Below are 18921 nucleotides of genomic sequence, written 5' to 3' on the forward strand. Positions count from 1 at the left end.
CCGCCTCGCGGACCTCCCGGTCTCTCCTCTCCTGCTCCTCTCTGGCCTTCTCCGCGCGTCGCTCCTCCTCTCTCCTCTGCGCCTCCTGCAGCACCTGCCGTCTTTTCTCCAGCTCTGCGTTCCCCCTGGCTTGGTTGGCTTTGAACTTATCCTCGAACGACACTGGAAGCGAAGAAGAGCAGTGCATTTTTGTGAAGCACTTTTACCCAAAGCGCTTCCTAACCCATTTTTGGGGCGGGGACCCCCTTTTGGTGCATTATGTTATGCTTTAGCTATTGGAAAATAGCAGATCTACAAGCTCATAGCGATGCACCGAGTGCCGCGCTACGAGATTGTGTGGGTCTGCTATTTTTGAAAAATCGTGAAAATGTAATGATAATAATAATAATAGCTCAAATTTATATAGCGCTTTTCTAAATACCCAAAGCGCTTTACATAGGAACACTAGGAACAGACTTTATTAAGAAAAAAACAAAGCAAAACTTAACAGATACAACAACAGTACAGGTTTAAAAAGATAAAAGGATAAACGAGGAAAGGGGGGGACATCCTATCCAGACCTCAGCTGACAACAAGTAAAAACTAGACTAAAGGAGGGGACTAGTGGACAAGATATCCAGTATAAGTAATTTTACACTTGGTTGCATGCTGACAATAGTTGTGGGCTTGTAGATCGGCTATTTTCAGCAAGTGTAAAAACAGTCATTAATATGGCATCAAGGCCCACCAAAATACATTTTAGTTGACTAAATCAGCTGTACATTTAAAACACTAAAACATTCCAGGTGACTAAAACTAATTGAAAACTATTCAAGAGACAGTCTATGACTAAAACTAAAATAAAATAAAATCTGCCAAAAACAACACTGCTTCCTTGGCCTAGCTACTGGGAGTGTGCAGAGGTTTCACGGCGAACGGTTCAGCATCGTCTGAGATTAGACGCACTTGGACACTAACGCCAGGGCTCCACTGGGCGCGCCTGCGTCGCGTCAGCGTCACCGTCACAGAATGTTCCCTTTTTAATCAATGAAGGGTGGCTCCACTGCCCCGCGTTGCGTCGCGTCTCCGTCACCATTAAAATTTAACCGGTTCGTTTTTTGACGCACGCACGCGTGACGCGACGCGCCCAAACGCGCCCGGTGGAGCCCTGGTGTAAGGGGCAAAAACATAACCCTGGGGCCTCCTGGGCCTTTCAGCCTGGCACAGATAACAGCAGCTGTTAGGAGGTTATGGATACATACTGTTGGTCTTCGTCTTCTGTGGAGGTTCAAGATCAGTGTCATCGATTAGAGCAGCATATAGAGAAGAACTGGAGCCATTCGATACAGTCCTGGAACACACATTTCAATTGTATCATCGATATGTCATCTATAGCACTGGGTTCTTAACGTTTTTGGCCGGGGACCCACGGAAATGCTTTGGCCATGTCTCATGACCCCCGCCCAGCCCCCCTCCCCACCCCCAATATAAATTGACCGCTACAATAACCTTAATAATAGAGAAAATACATCATAAATAAATACTGAAACCAGATACAATCATTAAGGAAAGTTTATGCATGCACTATGTGTACTATGTACAGTAAACTCTTAATTTCCATTTTCCAGCCATTCAGTTGCAAAAAAAAAACAATGTTGGACACAACATTAAAGACATTTAGACAAACCTGTTCAAACACCTGTACACATGTGTGTGAATGAGTGAGTGACCATTTGATTTCTAGAGAACATTTCATGCACTCAATATGCTTCACATTAACAATAAATTAAAAATAAAAAGAATTATGCACAGATATACAAAGTACTACCTCCAACAACTGCAGATATCACCATACAGATTGGTTAAACATAAATAAAGTTGTATTCATTCACATAAGATCCAATCCAGATTGAACCTTTAAAGTTTCCTGCCTCTGTCCCTTTGCACCCAGTCGGGGCTTTGGTCAGCTATAGGAAGTGTCATCAATTGTATGCATTGTATGCATAGATTAAAGAACAGACCATTGTGGGGAAGCCCCTAGGAAATGACCAAGATGCATAGATAAAGTCTGTAAAGGCCAATAGAACGTCTAAATGTAATGTGTATATGGCATATGCGCGCGTGTGTGTGTGTGTGTATGTGTGTGTGCGCCCATGCATGTGTGTGTGTGTGTGTGTGTGTGCCCATGCGTGTGTGCATACCTGCATGAAGGTGGTACCAGCTCATTTGTCAGTGTCGTTGGTAAAGAATGTCCAGACTTAGTCACGTCCACCAGATGCATCGCCAGGATGAACTCCTCAGCCTTCAGCTTCCCATCCTTATCAACATCAGCTAACGTCCTGGGAGAGAAGAGGAGAATAGGAAGAAATCCTAGTTCAGCTTCTTTTTTTTTTATCACACACCCGTGTGAAGTAAGTGGCGCAACTCCGTGTGGCGGTCCCCGGAACTTCCAGACCCACAGGAACGCGCCTAGGGTGTCGGCCCGGTTCCGGCGAGCCGCTAGCGATAGTCCAGCGACCGCCACCGCTCACCACCATCGGGGAGTTGCTATTGAGCCACTAAACACAGTCGCTTTATTTATCCAGCACGATTTGAAATGGAAAACTTCATATTAAATTAATCTGAACATTAAAGACACAACATTTGTCACCACAACAATATCATTATTGCAATGTGTACTGTATATTTAACCCATTCTGACCTGAGATCAGATTCATACGAGGTTTCCACTGGACACACACTGGTCTGATTAACCCATTCTGACCTGAGATCAGATTCTAAAAATGTCAGTCGTTCTTCAATTTTGTTTTAAATAGCAGACCTACAAGCTCGTAGCGCGCCACTCGGTGGCGCGCTATGAGCTTGTAGATCTGCTATTTTTCAATAGCTAAAGCATAACATGATGCTAACACCAAAATGGGTTCCCGTTCAGAATGGGTTAATATACACTATACAGTATAAATTGCAATATACAATATAAATTGCAACAATGATATTGTTGTGGGGCTAGCTGGTGGTGGTGTTGAAGTTTAAAAAATAGTGCCACCTCATAATTGTAAAGTGCAATTACAATAATTGAATTTGTGTTTATTATGTACTTGAAAAAAAGTCCACTTTTCAGTATGCACCCTTCAGACACTTCAGACAGTATGGGCACAAAAAGGACAAAGACAGACGGTTGGGTGCTATGACAACGGGTGTTGCATACTAGGTTGAGGTTCCCAACTTGCATTGTTCCAAAATAGGCTGGTGGCCGACGGGCACAGGTCTAGTCACCTAATACTGGAGTATGAATAGGCCTCAACCTTGAAAAAATCCGCACACCATTTGATGCTGCCAAAATATCTTTACTGGTAGGTAACTTTTCGGGCCGCCCAGCCTATAGGTTTAGATGTGCATGTCCTTTTTGACTGTTTGTTCAGCCTCCTCTACTAGGCCTCAACCTTATCACACATGTGCGCACACAGAGCCAAGACACACATGCGCATCCCACCACCACACACACACAGACCCAGATGTAGATGTTCTCACCAGATGGACGCCAACTGTGTCTGATTCAGCATGGTGGCTGCCATAATGCTCCTCACCTGTTGGCCTGGGAACAACGATGATAATGTGAATGTGATGAAAACCATCAGAATGTCACATTTAGCAGTTTAGCCATTAACCCATTCTGACCTGAGATCAGATTCATACGAGGTTTCCGCCGGACACACACTGGTCTGATTAACCAAATTCTGACCTGAGATCAGATTCTTAAAAAATGTCAGTCGTTCTTCGATTTTTCAAAAAAATAGCAGACCTACAAGCTCGTATCGCGCCACTCGGTGGCGCGATATGAGCTTGTAGATCTGCTATTTTTCAATAGCTAAAGCATAACATGATGCTGACACCAAAATGGGTGCCCGTTCAGAATGGGTTAAAGGCATGTTTTTTTTCATCAGACTCAGATTAAATAAGAAATAGAGGATTTGGGGTTGTTAAGTTATATATTCACTTTAGTGAATTTGTCCCCTGTATTTAACCCATTATAAAAATTAGGAGCAGTGTTAAGACAACACAACATTGTACTATACAGTAGCCTACGTACAGAGCATAGACTCGCCATCGTCACAACTAGCCCGTTGACTGATCAGCCACCGTAGCAGCCAACCGGAGCATTTCGTAGAAACCCGTTATTACACAATATTAAACGGTAGTAGCGTCAAAATAAACTGCTGCGGAGGAGCAAGCCAGGTGAAGATGGCAGGCAGCGTTGACGATAATTGAAAAACGTTTACGGTCCAGATGAAACCATATTTAAAGTATGTCCTTTGTCATTTCGTCGTGAAGTATTTCGGAGTGAAACGGAATAGGCCAGCGTGACACAACGTTGGAATTGTCACAACAAACATGCAGAATTAAGTCAAACTGAAGATTGATTGAATTGTGGAAGTCATGATATTATTGGTTGGATTTGGTTGATTCAAGTCTATATAATTATGCACACAACTTAATTTCGATTTACAGAAGTAAACATGACTACAAAGAAAACGACTATTTATGTATTTACTGTGTGATGTTTATTGGCCTGCTGGCTTTCATGGCTAATTTACAAGAAACAGGTACAGCAAGACATGAGAGAAGGTGAACAGGCTCTGCATCTAACAGACTGTGTGTGTGTTGTGAAACTGCTGTTGTCTTTAAACAGCCACAGCAGGCAGGTCGACCAGTTCCTTAAAGATATACGGAGCTTCCATGGACAAAGAGAAGGTTAAAAGCCCATATGGTCCACGTCTGCATTCCACGCATACTACTGTACACAAACAGTCACATATACTGTACAGCGCCGCAGACACACAGCCGGTAAGACACACTGGTCAATTCATGTCTCCTCTTTACAAAAATAAGTTATACATTCCAAAATGGCGTGAATTCACATTAAACAATAGTTTTAACAGCCATTTGAGGTTAATCGTATTTATTTCAAAATTCAATTAAGACGATAAATCCCATGATATGCATACATACAGTATCTTGTGCAAATCAACTAATCGCAGCTAACTGAGGCCAATAAGTGAATGGTGAAACCGGAGACTTTGAAGGACTTTGGATAGTCTTTACAGTACACAAACAACAACAGGGTTCAAAACAGTGCTTGGTTGGAAGTCGGAACCCTAAAATAACAAAAGCTGTGAATGAAGCAATATTAATAAAACAGTGTCATCATACCAGTAAGGTATCCAGTCATCTGTTTGTCCAGACTGTTGAATTGCTGTCTGTATTTGAGTCGAGTTGCGTGGGGGACGGCCCAGTCACTGGGACCAGGCGGCATGGAGGACAGCATGCCGGGAGACAAAGAGTTGGAGGTGGAGCTGGAAGACAAGCAGAGAATAAATAAGACTAAAAACACACAACAATGAAACGTTCATTTCCCCCCCAAACATGCTCACTGTATGAAGTGAGCATGTTGTCATGAAGAGCAGATTGTTGTTAAATGAATTAACACATGAAATAGATCAACGTTAAGACTGTTAGTTCGGAATAACATACCTTTGTTGCATGTCCAAAGCTGTTGCTTTTCATTGATTCAATATTTATAAATGCACCAGAAAGACTTCCAGTTTAAAAACAACAAAGAAACGAGATTTCTGCGCAACAGCAACGATACTGTATGTGTATATTATGGAATAGCTGCCTGTCACGTTCTCTGTGTGTGCGTGTGTGTGTGTGTGTGTGTGTGTGTTACCTGCAGGAGCCCAGGTCAAGCAATGAAGAGGCTTTATTGATGCCAGCAGCAGGAGAAGAGGAGAATCCAGGGGAAGAGAAGGAGCCAGACATCGAGAGGCCTACAGACAATTACACAAACATGCAAATGTTCAGACAAAGCAACACACATTTTTATACAGGACTTTAGTCCTTAAATACCTAAGAACTATGGACCAAAGAACAGAGAGGAGAAGACGTTATACCAGTTGCACCAGCAGGGATTGGTTGCAGAAACCCCATGGTGCCGTTGGGTAGTGTGGGGGTCCCCATGGTGTGCATCAGGGGCCTTGTGGGTGTGGAGCCCATCAAGGGGCTCAGGCCTGCTGCCGTGGCTCCCAGAGTGCAGAGTGGTGTCATAGGCGAGAGGCCGGGAGATGCCATGGACATTGGGGTCAACATGGCGAAATTTGTTGCTGGCATCATGGACAAGTTCGGCAAAGAACCCAAGCCTGCTGGAAACAACACGCACGGAGACATGCGCAGACACATTAATGCCTTATTTCTACCTCACAGCTCTAGGTGAAAGCCTTCGTTATTTTACCTAGAGCTCCATATATGGAGACAACCTATATCTCCATATATGGAGACAACAGCGATATCCTCAGAATCTACACGACCCAAGCAAGACACGGGACACAGGATACAGCACATAGGCCACGGGACTCAAGACACCACACTCGACAGGGGCTGATGTCACGTGATGTCACGATGACCTGGGGGCTTGCCTGGGGTGAGTGAGGTGTCAAAAAACGCAAGGTTTCATAGTTTTTTCTTTTTTTTTTTTTTTGATATTTTTTTTGCGGCTTACGCCTTTTATTGATTTTTTAAGGGACAGATAGTAGGCTGACAGGAAACGGGAGAGAGATGGGGGGATGACATGCGGTAAAGGCCGTGTCGGGTCCGGGAGTCGAACCCGCGGCACACCGCGACTGGATCACCAGTCCGGTGCCCAGACCGTTACGCTACGGCCTGGGCCAAGGTTTCATAGTTAACTGCGACCTCCGGTCGCAATAAGAAACAACCATTTAAATTTACACCATGGTGTCAGCATGTTCTTATGACCAAGTAACTTGTTTTTCAATGAACACATCAATTGAACACACATCAAACGCATAATGTTTTTACTAGTCTAGATCAAAAGTTATGTGCATTATGCATTCATTATCTCTGGAATGAATCATGTAAATGTCTACTATATAGATTTTTGACAGTACACCTCAGACCCCTCCTCCCTCCAGGCTATGGGATCAGAGTATGTCTGATCCGATCAAAGTACGTCGGTCTTGGCGGAAATTATATTTGACATTTATTTATGTGTATTTTACAATAGCGTTAGCTCTTCATGTGTACTATTTAGTGTTGTTTATGTACCGGTATGTGTATGTACTTTATGTATTTTGTGTCCTCTAACCTGTTTTACTTTCTCGTTGCTAGTTTCAATGTGTACCAAGTTCACGTGTAAAAGCTGGCCTTTGTCCTGCATGCTTGTCTTCAGGTAGTCGTTGGTTCAGCTGAAATATATCAGTTCAACTTCTCAGTGTTACTTGTGTATTTCTATCTTGTTCGCAGTGTAGCTTTAAGCGTGTGTACGTGGGGTCGTCCAGTGCGCCTGGTGCCTGTGGAGGTGTGAGCTCCATGTACTAAGTCCCTGGGTACTCCCAGCGGGGGCGTGCTGTGTTTTTATACTCCCAGCTCTGGGTGAATACGTTTACACGTTAGTATAATAGTATACACGTTTTCTTTCTTTTTACCAGCTGCTATGCAATAGCAAGCAGAGTCTCAGAGTAATGTAGTAAGAGAGTGGTGACACGCTTTGATCTCGCTGCAAAGCGAGTGCCTATGGGCGATAGTTCCAAACATTGCTCCTATGGCTGGAACTATTCCATTGAGATAGAATGAGCACTTCCGCATTCAATTGTTACAATGAGAGTCAACGGGAGTGTCATTATTCTCTTACTAGATTACTCTGCCGAGTCTATAATCGATGTGCAAGCTACTGTAGTCCTCTAGTCCAGCTGGTTCTCTCATTGGCAGACGTATGTGCGCACCGCAAATATGTCCGGGTGGAAACGAACGACTCAGAACACAATAGTTCCGCCTTAGATCATTTTGGTTCCTACCTAAACTACTGCTCTGAAACGGACACAGAGGCAGTCATAGCGGACGCCCGCAGATAATAATAATGCAGCTGGTAATAACATTGATTTAATCAATTCTTGTTTTAAGATTTGTTTTTGTTTTTTCTGCCTTTATTGATAGATACAAGTGAAGACTGACAGGAGAGAGGGAGAGAGAGAGAGAGAGAGAGAGAAGGGGAGAGAGACGCAGCAAAGGTCGTCATGAACGGGACTCGAACACGCGACACGCTGTCAGTCCAGAGCCTATATGTGGCATGATGAGCCTGGACCGCTAGGCCAGCGGGCGGCCCAGTATACATGTTTTCTTAGTCAAGATTCATGTCTATATATTTAGGCTTGTCTGGTATCTATGCGTCTTCATGGGTCGTGTGTGTGTACTTACCGTAGCGCGAGTTGTTCATGGATGCCATGTTGGGGTTGAGGTTGGGGGCGGGGACTGGAGGCTGCTTCATTATGATGGGCAGAGCTGAGGGAAGTGGAGTGCCTTGCAGTTTCAGCTTTATCAGCTTCATGGCGATGGAGAACTCCAATCTGTCCATCTTTCCATCTTTGCTAATATCAGCTAAAGTCCTGAGAGAGAGAGGGGGGGGGGGGGAGGGGCGGGGGTTCAGAGGCTCATCGTATCTCAACCAAAGTGTGTGTGTGTGTGTGTGTGTGCGTGTACACGTGTGTGTGGTGGGTTGGAGAGAGAAAGAGACAGAGAGAGATGGAGGCAGAGTGTGTGTGTGTGGAGGCAGAGTGTGTGTGTGTGTGTGTGTGTGTGTGTGTGGGGGGGTCTCACCATATCTCAGCCAACATTAACCCGGGCAGCCCCGATTGCAAGAAGAATTTCTTGGCTTGTTCCCCTACAACAAATGAGTAAAATAAAGAGAGAATGAATTGAGAGGGACTGAGGGAGTACATACAGAGACGTCCACGTTGAGTAATTCAAGTTAGTCAATTTCTTTGCCATTGCTGCTGCAGAAGTGATGTTCGGTCCGGCCGTGCTGTGTAGCTTGTGGCGGTGAGTGAACGTTCCTCTCGGCACACGAATCCCATGCGCTCTATAGCCCTTACGGTTAAAAATGTTGTGCAAATCATGTAGTTTCATAAAATACAAAGTTTATGGACAATCTGACATTTGCCAGCATGAAATGTAGTAGTTTCTATAGTTTTCCCATGGCATGCATTATTATTTGTGCATGGATATGGCAAATGCACGAAGAAGGGGATCGCACAGGAATGGATAAACTTGAAGTCTACATAGCACTCTATAGCGAATACTCATAAGTTTCATTGTACAGATATAAGTATTCTTAGCTTCCTTATGATTCTTGATGACAATTTTTTTTCTTCATGTATTTAATGTATTACCATGTGTTGTTCTTGTTTACTGTAAATCACTCTGGATTTTCTGCTGAGTTTCTGCTAAATGCCAAAATTGGAAATTGAAGTCCACCGACTAGGCCATTTAAAATAAGGAATAATAAGTAATAGTCCGGCAGCCGACAGGCTTCTTTTGTTTAAAGTGGGAAATTTGGTATATAGACATATAGTCTTTTTTTTGGCCTAAAATATTGTCTATAGACCTACATTCATGAATCCACTTGTTGACCGGCTGTTAGTATTGGGTAATTTGTTTTTCCTTTTGCTTTAAGTAGCATGTGACATTCTGAATCCATTCCAAGCATTAGTTTTGGGCTAAAAACGTCCGTAGATGTCATGACAAATGTGACGAGGTCAGCATGTGTGGCTATGTGGCTATGTCCGTTTTTAGCCCAAGGAGTGTATTTTGTGCAAAACTAATGCTTGGAATGGATTCAGAATCATGAAAACCCCCTAGTTTGACATGTTACATCCTACCTAAAGCAAAAGGAAAGTTTTGCCATAGGATGTTAACGGTAGGGTCACAAGAAAGTAAGAAACCCCTATAAATAGAATTGCCTAATACCGACAGCCGGTCAGCAAGTAGATTCATGAATATATGTATATAGACAATATTTTAGGCCAATAAAAAGATTTAAAAAATTCAACGTGAGACATGGCCAAAGTATTTCCGGGGGTCCCCAGCCTAAAACGCTGAGAACCCCTGGCCTAGGACTCTGCAAAATAACATTTTCGTAGGACACACGGGCATTATTCGACTGGCATCTTGTGTGTGTGTGTGAAACCAGGAAATGCCAACTTGTGATAATTGCACGGTGTAAAACCAAGGCTATGTAAAGGAGGAGAGACGTTCTTCACCATAATATGCACTATAGACACACTGGTCGTCAAACTGGAGCTGGAAATTCAATGGTATGCATCAGAGTGAATAAGGCAGTAAGAGTCGGCTGGACCAGCTTATAACAATATTTTGAATAATTACGACCCTTGTCGGATGGAGGACAGTGTCCTCAGGACACTTTATACCCACTACCCACCCTTATTTATAACTTGACGGCACACCTGGCAGTGCAGACACTCTGCCCTGACGAAGACCACTCAACTGAAACGTGTGCCAACTTTATTTTAGTCACTCTTCTTTTATTCTCTCTTCACAAAATGTGTGCCTCAGATCAACTTGAGATCCAAGTGGCCTCTGGCACTACAGCATACATTTGTTTGGCCCTTGTCAGATAATTGTTTTTAGGAAAATAAAAAATGATGTTTTCTGGTCTTGTTTGTCTTTGTGCACACTATATAATTCAATTGAGATATCCATCTAGTACATTTCTGACTGGGCAGTATTAACTCTGGCAGATTGGTCAGGTTTCCAGTCCTTATGCAATGTCCTTTGATCTGTACCTTACTTAAATTATTGATTTTTATGGTTATCATTTTGTAGGCTTAGTCGTTTCTGTGCCACTTTTTTGGTTCACAGTTAATTATTTATTTTTCTGCACCATTGTTTCACCCCACCCTAGGCTCTATTTCCATATTTATTGGTTTTACAAATGGCCTTAGTGCCTTAATATTTAAAATATTCTTTCTACTTGACTATGCTCTACAAACTTTGTATGTTAGCTTGTATGTCAGTAGATGTGGTGGGGTGTGTCATTTGACTACTTTGATGATTACCTTCATTGCAAAGACAGCTTGTCGACTTGTATATAAAACACGCCCACTTTGTTGTATACCCATTCCTGACGTTGACGTTGATTCCTGACCCTAATAAACTACTGGGAGCTTAAAGAATGGTGTGCGGACTTCCTACCTTCTTTCTGTATGTACTGTATATTTTTGTCCTGCGCCCGTCAACATGTTTTGAGATGTGCGTGCTTCCCGTTTGGATGTTCTCTCAGGTTTCCAGGCTAGGCAGCCCAGACAGGAACTCAAAAGAAAGACATAATGTGCACATCGAAGAAAAGAAAAGAAAAGCGGAGCGGAAAACAAAGTGTGACATCTCCTGTTATTTTCCTGTTCCAATTATTTAATAAGGTCGTGATCATGAAAAGATTTATTCATAAGCTTGTCCATCCGGCTCACTTTGATGCATTCCATCAACTCTCCAGGTCAGTTCGCCTCCCAGTGCCAGGTGAACGCTGATTAATCTGTCAGCTGGAATAGCTGGCCCCGAAAAGTGATTTACGGTATATATCCCTCCTTACAAGTACAGTACTGTGAACGATAATTGTCCCATTCCTAGTTCATGCATGATTTTTTTTTTTTTTTTTAAGAATAAACTTTGAAACAAACAAAGTGTTGAGTGCTATATTAGCCTGGAGACGATTTATCCAGTGTTGTTTTCTATATATATATATATAATACTATGGCGAAAAATGTTCGTTGTCTACCTTTTTCCACTGACAATTCCATCAACAAATAAAAACTAGACTAAAATGTTAGGAAGGGACTAGTGGACAAGAGATCCAGTATACGTCATTTTACACTTGGTTGCAAGTGAAATAAACAGCCATTACGACGGCATCAAGGCCCGGCATCAAAACACATTTTGTTAGACTAAATCAACTGTAGATTTAGTCGACTAAAACTAGACCAACACTAAAACATTCCAGGTGACTAAAATGTGACAAAAAATAATCAAAGATTTCTACCAAAAACAACACTGTTGTTTTTTGAATACAGATTCTTTGAATACAGATTCGACTGACCTGACTGAGGTTGAACAACTACAGTGTGCTTCTGCATGTGTATACTGTATAGTGTAGGGGGGGGGGGTCAAACTGTGTATACTGTACCTGAGACGTATCCCATGGTTGGGGAGAGGGTGTCAAACTTCTGATCATGTTTGCTTCTCTCCTCCGGGGAGATGGCCCATACACTGAGGCCACCTAAGAGAGGGTGAGAGAGTCCAGAGAAAAGCACTTTTTTTTAATGCATGCATGTGTAGTAGTAGCTCTGTCTGGGCAAGAGGGGGACTTTGACTGAGAGGTATAGTTTCCTATGTAGGATGCCCGGATTTGAGGATATGCTTACACATACTGTAAGGTCCAGCAGAACCTGGTTTACCCGAGCCTCATTGGAAGGAGGTTGCAGCGCTTCATTTTCTCAATAGAATGTCAAGATAAACTATCCTGCAACAGATGTAATGACACTCAAGTGGCCTGTGGAGTCAGAACCGGTGTGCCGGCATGTATGCTTTTCCAAAGCAAACCACATGCAAATCTTTGGTGGAAGTGATGCGTGGCCACTTGCAGACAAGTCTGTTTACGATATGTAGCAAGCTATCTAGCAGCCCTACCTTTATATGGCTATGGTGCAGACCAGTAAAATCAGTTGTTCCTGGGTGCATGATAAAGGGCCCATGATAAACCTTTTTTAAATCTTTTCAAAGTAGTTACTGCGACCGAAGGAATCGTGCATTTCCCGTCAGTGTGTCGGGGCACCATCAGTGTGTTGGTCGGCCATATTGGTCGGCCATATATGGTGCCCAGGTCTCGATACATCATCAGGGATGGAGATGTGGAGACCCTAAATGTGACCTGCTGTCGCAGTTGAGCCCATATATGGATATCCCTGATATTGGCCAGCAACTCTACATCTGACTTCAAACCCGTAGATCTCCATATATGGATATATGTCAGAACGTGTTCCGACATATATCTAAAACTAGAGTTCTCAACAGGCCCGGAACTTAAGGCCCGGCCGGCCCTACCTCGACCTGAAAAGTTTGGGAACCACCGATGATACGGCATGCACTCTACCAGGCCAGCCACCGGGACGGCGTCCCCAAACTAACACTTGCCTTTTGCCGTGTAGATCTCAGTTCGGCGTCCAATCGGAGAAAGGCAAACAAGCACTAACTTACTTTGCATGCGTGTGTACTAATGGATGTTTGCAGAGGCGATGAAGAAAATCACACACATACAGTAGTGTTCGTTCTTACCGTTCATGTTTGCACGTGGCAAAGAGACGCTCACGTCCTCAGACACAGCAAACAGTCATCTGTAAACACACACACACACACACACAATTAATAATGCAGTTCATAATATTGAAAAAGGTTGTTGGACCGGGAGAGAGAGATTGTTTGTGTAAGAGAGAATGCAACAGGGGGAATTAAGAGAATGAATGTCAATGTGGCAGTTCTGTTCTGTATGAGACAAAGAAATTGAGGGAGAGAGAGAGGGAGAGAGAGAGATTGAGGGAGAGAGAGAGAGATTGAGAAAGACTGAGAGGATGACAGGATAGGAAGGAGAAGTAAAAATATAGAGGAGAGAGAGAGAGAGAGAGAGAGAGAGAGAGAGAGAAATTGTGTCTGAACAGAGTTTCTGTTCTCTCTGGTCAGAAGCTCTCTGGCCACGTCCCAAATCTTTTGTGTCCCATGCTCCTTTGTCACTGGGAAATGTTCCAATACCTTCCCTACACACACACACACACACACGCACACACACAGTGCGTGTGTGTGCACGTCACGACTGCACGTACGCGCATATACCTTCAATCTCTGTCCATTTCATGACTTCACCGCCTCTAAACAACCCTTATTATTACAGTGTAGGTAGGTAGAGGACAGCTCGGACACAGACTTCATGCCTGCTTTGCTAACTTTTTACTTGTACACAAACAAAGGCTTGTTTGCACATGAATGTTCATATTCAACTCATACTTAGTTAATGAAGAAAATACTGATGGATAAGTAAGTTGGCACTTAAGCCCTATACATACATACTTCCGAATCCGGATAGCTAAAACCAAAAGCCAAGCTCATAATGCAATGTGACACATTACTTGGGAGCAAGCATATCCATTAGCTTTTTTGAGTGTGAACATTTTCTCTTATATAATGACCCATGCCCATAATGGGGTTGCTCAGGTTGAAAGTGGCTAAATAAGCAGGTGTCCATTTATGACTTGTAATATTAACATCATATTCACATTTCCACTCTGACATAACAGAGTTACAAATACAATCACACGAGAGACTTCAGGAGTAGGAGAGCAATTCCAGTTAATCTGCTCCCCATCTCCAACCCAGTACCCACGGACACAAACATTTCCTGGTCGCCGGGTCGGGTCTGGTGACAGGAAGCAGGACGTGACGGTGGCTTTTCGGCTTTGATGTGATCATGACTCAGTGAGCCAGGTTGGAGTGTGGGACTAGTGTCCCACAGACAGAGTACAAATTCAATAATTTTAGTTATAGTTATTGATTTGATATACCGGTTGGCTGGTACAATATTTATATACCAATAGAGGGTATATATGCACATGCATAAAGTGATAAATTGAGGGGCAAAGTGAGTTTAACGTCGTTTAATGCAATCATATTGGACTTTTCTGTTTGGATGCATGGGCTGTGAAGGCCAGAAAGTAGTTTTTGACACTCAGTAGGCATTTCCTGCATAACTTCCTGGTTTGATGATGATGATGTCACACGCATACCCTCTATACTAGGGTACTGGTATCTGTTAATATAGATCTAATATAATAAACAAAATAAATGCAAAGAGACAGAGGTGTACACTTTCAAAAGAATATAGTGAAGTATTGATCAACATCCCTGGACAAGAGGAAGGCTTTTCATCGACTGCCTGCCATCTGTTGCTCCCTCTCTCTCCTTTACCCTCCTCCTGGGACAATCCCCTCCGTCTCTCCTTTCATCTTCTCGCTCATCCAGCCCCCCTGACTTCTAAACCTTCGGGTCTGTCAATCACTCTCTGCACAGTAAAAACTGAATGAGTGTTAATGTCAACCTGATTTAGACCGGAGGACGATTCTACAAATGGCTTCTAAATCCTGACAGTTTTCTGAAAACCCAGTGTTTCTATGTCAGTGGTTCTCAAACATTTTCATGTCATGGACCCCCAAAAATATATGTAATTGGCCGCCGACCCCCATCTGAACCATATGTTGTTCCAGGGAGGAACCCCCCCCCCCCCCAGTTGAAAATGTTTGCGCTGAAAGAATATATATATTTAAAGATTTGTGGCACATTTTCGCGATTTTTGAAAAAAATACCAGACCCTGTAGATCTACTATTTTTCAATAGCTAAAGTATAACATAATGCTTAAAATACCAAAAGGAGTTCCCGTACAGAATGGGTTTTAAGGGGCGGCCATAGATAGCAGAGTGGTTAGTGAACCAGAGACCCTGGTTGTCCCAGGTAAGATTCCAGGTCAGGCCAGCAATGTGTCGATGTGTGTCCCTGACTCGTAGCCTGCGATTGCTCACCGACGGGGGTACAACTACAAATGTAACCAAATTGACCCTCAGAATAAAATCAACACTCAGAAGTTTACAGTGTAGTGTTGTTGAAATCACATTGCACAACAGCATGTCTAACCCATTCTGACCTGAGATCAGATTCATACCAGTTTTCCACTGGACACACACTGGTCTGATGAACCCATTCTGACCTGAGATCAGATTCTAAAAAATGTCAGTCGTTCTTCGATTTTTCAAAAATAGCAGACCTACAAGCTCGTATCGCGCCACTCGGTGGCGCGATATGAGCTTGTAGATCTGCTATTTTTAAATAGCTAAAGCATAACATGATGCCGACACCAAAATGGGTTCAGTTCAGAATGGGCTAATAAGGACCAGAACCGCGTCAATGATTTGTCATGCAACTCCTAAGTTGCAACCAAACGTTGTGAATAGTTGCATGAAACCATTCCCCAAAGGCAGTTGCAAGGAGTTGAAAAACATCGCCGAGGACATTCAGGCATCACTGTGTCTGCCGTTCATAAATCAGCTTCAGTCGTTAGAATAGAGCCGAGCGACTTATTTTCTACTGCAACTATAAACCAACGTCAGCCTTAAAGAAACACACAGCACTGACTTTGATAAATGCTAAATTTGATTTAACATGGCTGTGTTTCTCTACAAGGCAGGGCAGGTCTGTGCTGTCGCGCCCTCGATTGTCTTCAGGGGAGGGGAATGGGATACAGTACCAGGAACACACTCTCATATGACACATATCTTAGCTTCAAAAGACCAACGAAAAGACCCGCTCTAAAACAGTAAGTATGATGACTGGCTGCTTGCTGCTAGTCCAGGTCCTCAGGAACCACATCTAGTAATGCTGGTTTTAGTCGATTATGCAATTATTGTGACAGGCCTAGTAGTCACACATGCGTTGACTGAAGGGGAGTAGCCAACCATGCATGCCAAGACGTCACACTGTCAGTGTCAACGGCATCAACATTGTGTCTCAATATTTGCTACGGCATGTGATGCGTCAATGCGGCGCCACCGGAAGCTCCACTTCATTTTCCAAAACTTTAACCCCATTTAGCCCAATTTATCTATACAACAATCACTCAGCGCAATAATGAGTCTCTTACTCCTACTGTACCAGCTCAGTGGCCTTGTGGTTAAGAGTGTCCGCCCTGATACTGGGAGGTAGGGGTTCAATCCCCGGCCGGGTCATACCAAAGACTGTACAAATGGGACCCAACGCCTCCCTGCTTGACACAGCATCAAGGGTTGGATTGGGGTTAAGTGCCTGCGACATACTGGCGTCATGTCCAGGGGGTGTACTTGTACATCAAGCTGCCTTGAAGCTGCCCAAATCGTGCAAAATGTTTTGCTACACCACCTATCCTAGGGCGTAGGATCACGCTGCAGCACATTTTGAGCTTGTAGATCTGTTATTTCTGTCACATACTGGTACACATCGGGGCTGCAATCATGCTGCCCATTTGGCGAATAACGACTTACATTGGAGTAAGGACTGGAAAAAAAGGTTTTTCTAATTTCAAATTGTGAGCATATTTCCAATTTTCCACTGGGATTTCATGACCGTGGGAAGTGGGAACCCTGGTCCTTAAAAGCTGCAAGGCAGAGCGCTATATGAACCCAATGTATGGATTGGCCACATTCGGGGGAGGGAAGCCCGGAAGCAGAGGGCTTTGTCACACCACTCCTATGGACTGGGGCAGCACAGCTGTCACTGGAGACCACTGTTGAATGGTAGAGTAGGATGGAGGGAAGCACCATGTCCTCCCGGTGGGGGCTCCTCCCCGATAGGTGAGGTGAGCCAAACAGCAGTGGGCAGTGGCAACATAGAAGCAAATGCATGTGTGAGGACGATTAATTTATTGGCAAAATGACTACATAGAGGGGGAGAAAAGCCATCAAAAGTATTTGGTTACTCTAAAAAAAAAGAAGAAAAAAAAAGACCAAACACATGCACCCCAAATCTATGCAGGTTTGTCATTCTGTACTGAAAAATTACACCCGTTTGAAGTGAGGGGCGCTAATATATTAAAGTCTAACTTATGTTGATTAGGTGATGTAGTGGTGATGTAAAACAAACGGTGCCAACACAAACATTAAACGCCATTAACAATAAAGAGACAGTATGACGTAATGATGCTCATTATGACGTAATTTTTCCCTTCATTGTCAATGGCGTTTACAAAACAAACATTGAACTAAAAAAGACAAACATTAAACCTGTACAACGTGTACAGTATATAGGAGGGGCTAGCGCCCCTCAAAAGTGTCCTCCTCATAGTGAATGGGCTACATACAGTACATAGCTGGAAGACCACTGGTATGATCCTTTAAGAACCATTAAACTAGTGTGCACGTCACCTGTTGAACTTCATTCATAGTCATTCATACTGTAGTGTACATGCATACAACCCCTCCCCCCCATACTAATACTTACTTACATATCTATAAACGGTTCATATCTACAGTGACAGTCTGTCTGGAGGTCATACACATACAGTAGCATCACAGACTGTAGAGAATCGTGTGGAACCAGCCACCTGGACAGTCTGAGAAACATTTCATACATTTACATAACAGTGTCGCGCGCGCGACACACGCGCGACACAAACACACACACCTCTCGATAAACTGATAGACAGATAGAGTAATCACCTGTCACCACTTGCAACCAGTTCAACTAGTTTGGGGAGAAAGGAATTTAGGAAACATCCCAACAATCTGTAAACTTATAAACTACAGTCATAGGCTAGCTGTTGTACAGTAAAGGCAACAGTTGTATTTTGTGTAAATATTCGGCTGAAATAAGTACCATCAAGTTCTTGTGAGGTATTAAGGGGTGAGGCATCACCCTCCTTCAAAGACAGACTTGGCTTCCACTTTAAGGTTTTAACACGCACTCAAACTATACAATAAACTTCTGCCCGCTTGTTTGTTTGTTTTTAATCTCCCAAACAATTGTGTTTAACATCAAGCAACATTCATAACATCAAAGTTTCATTGGTGCTTAGATAAGCAGTTTCGGTTGCATACCTCTTTCCGCTGCGGTCAAAAAGGTGGACTTTCTGGAGCTTTTTCCGCAGCTGAAGTTGTAATCCACTCCTCCGGTACTGAATGAAGATGATCCGTCATAAAACATACAAGACTTCATGCAGCAAAATGTTAAGCTGTGTTCCTCCAAATAGACCTGTTGCTGACACTTCTACTATCACACAAACAACATGGCTGACAAGTATTGAGCTATGGGCGCTGTTAACATCTGACCGCACTGAGTGGGAGGGGAGAGAGAGAGAGAGAGAGAGAGAGAGAGAGAGAGAGAGAGAGAGAGAGAGAGAGAGAGAGAGAGAGAGAGAGAGAAGAGAGAGAGAGAGAGAGAGAGATGAGAGAGAGAGAGAGAAGAGAGAGAGAGAGAGAGAGAGAGAGAGAGAGAGAGAGAGAGAGAGAGAGAGA

At 43.4% G+C, this 18921-nt stretch overlaps 1 protein-coding gene across 3 annotated transcripts in view; it reads right to left on the minus strand.

Moving 5' to 3' along the window:
- The window catches only part of itsn2b (intersectin 2b), a 51551-nt gene extending 32853 nt beyond the window's left edge, over positions 1–18698 (minus strand). The window contains exons 1-13 of one of the 3 annotated variants that reach the window (XM_083760049.1): positions 18505–18698; positions 17913–18020; positions 13174–13232; positions 12026–12118; positions 8647–8710; positions 8248–8435; positions 5931–6179; positions 5708–5807; positions 5191–5333; positions 3511–3574; positions 2181–2318; positions 1242–1330; positions 1–162 (exon numbers count right to left, since the gene is read on the minus strand). The exon at positions 1–162 is cut by the window's left edge and continues 101 nt beyond it. In XM_083760049.1, the coding sequence (XP_083616175.1) occupies positions 1–162; positions 1242–1330; positions 2181–2318; positions 3511–3574; positions 5191–5333; positions 5708–5807; positions 5931–6179; positions 8248–8435; positions 8647–8710; positions 12026–12118; positions 13174–13180 (1297 nt within the window). In that variant the 5' untranslated portion in view covers positions 13181–13232; positions 17913–18020; positions 18505–18698. The remainder of the gene's footprint in view (positions 163–1241; positions 1331–2180; positions 2319–3510; positions 3575–5190; positions 5334–5707; positions 5808–5930; positions 6180–8247; positions 8436–8646; positions 8711–12025; positions 12119–13173; positions 13233–17912; positions 18021–18504) is intronic. The other 2 variants (XM_083760050.1, XM_083760048.1) reach the window with 2 other exon arrangements.
- Between the last annotated feature and the right edge of the window lie 223 nt (positions 18699–18921).

This window comes from Protomyctophum parallelum, assembly GCF_964188405.1.
Source record: "Protomyctophum parallelum genome assembly, chromosome: 2".
Lineage (NCBI taxonomy): Eukaryota > Metazoa > Chordata > Actinopteri > Myctophiformes > Myctophidae > Protomyctophum > Protomyctophum parallelum.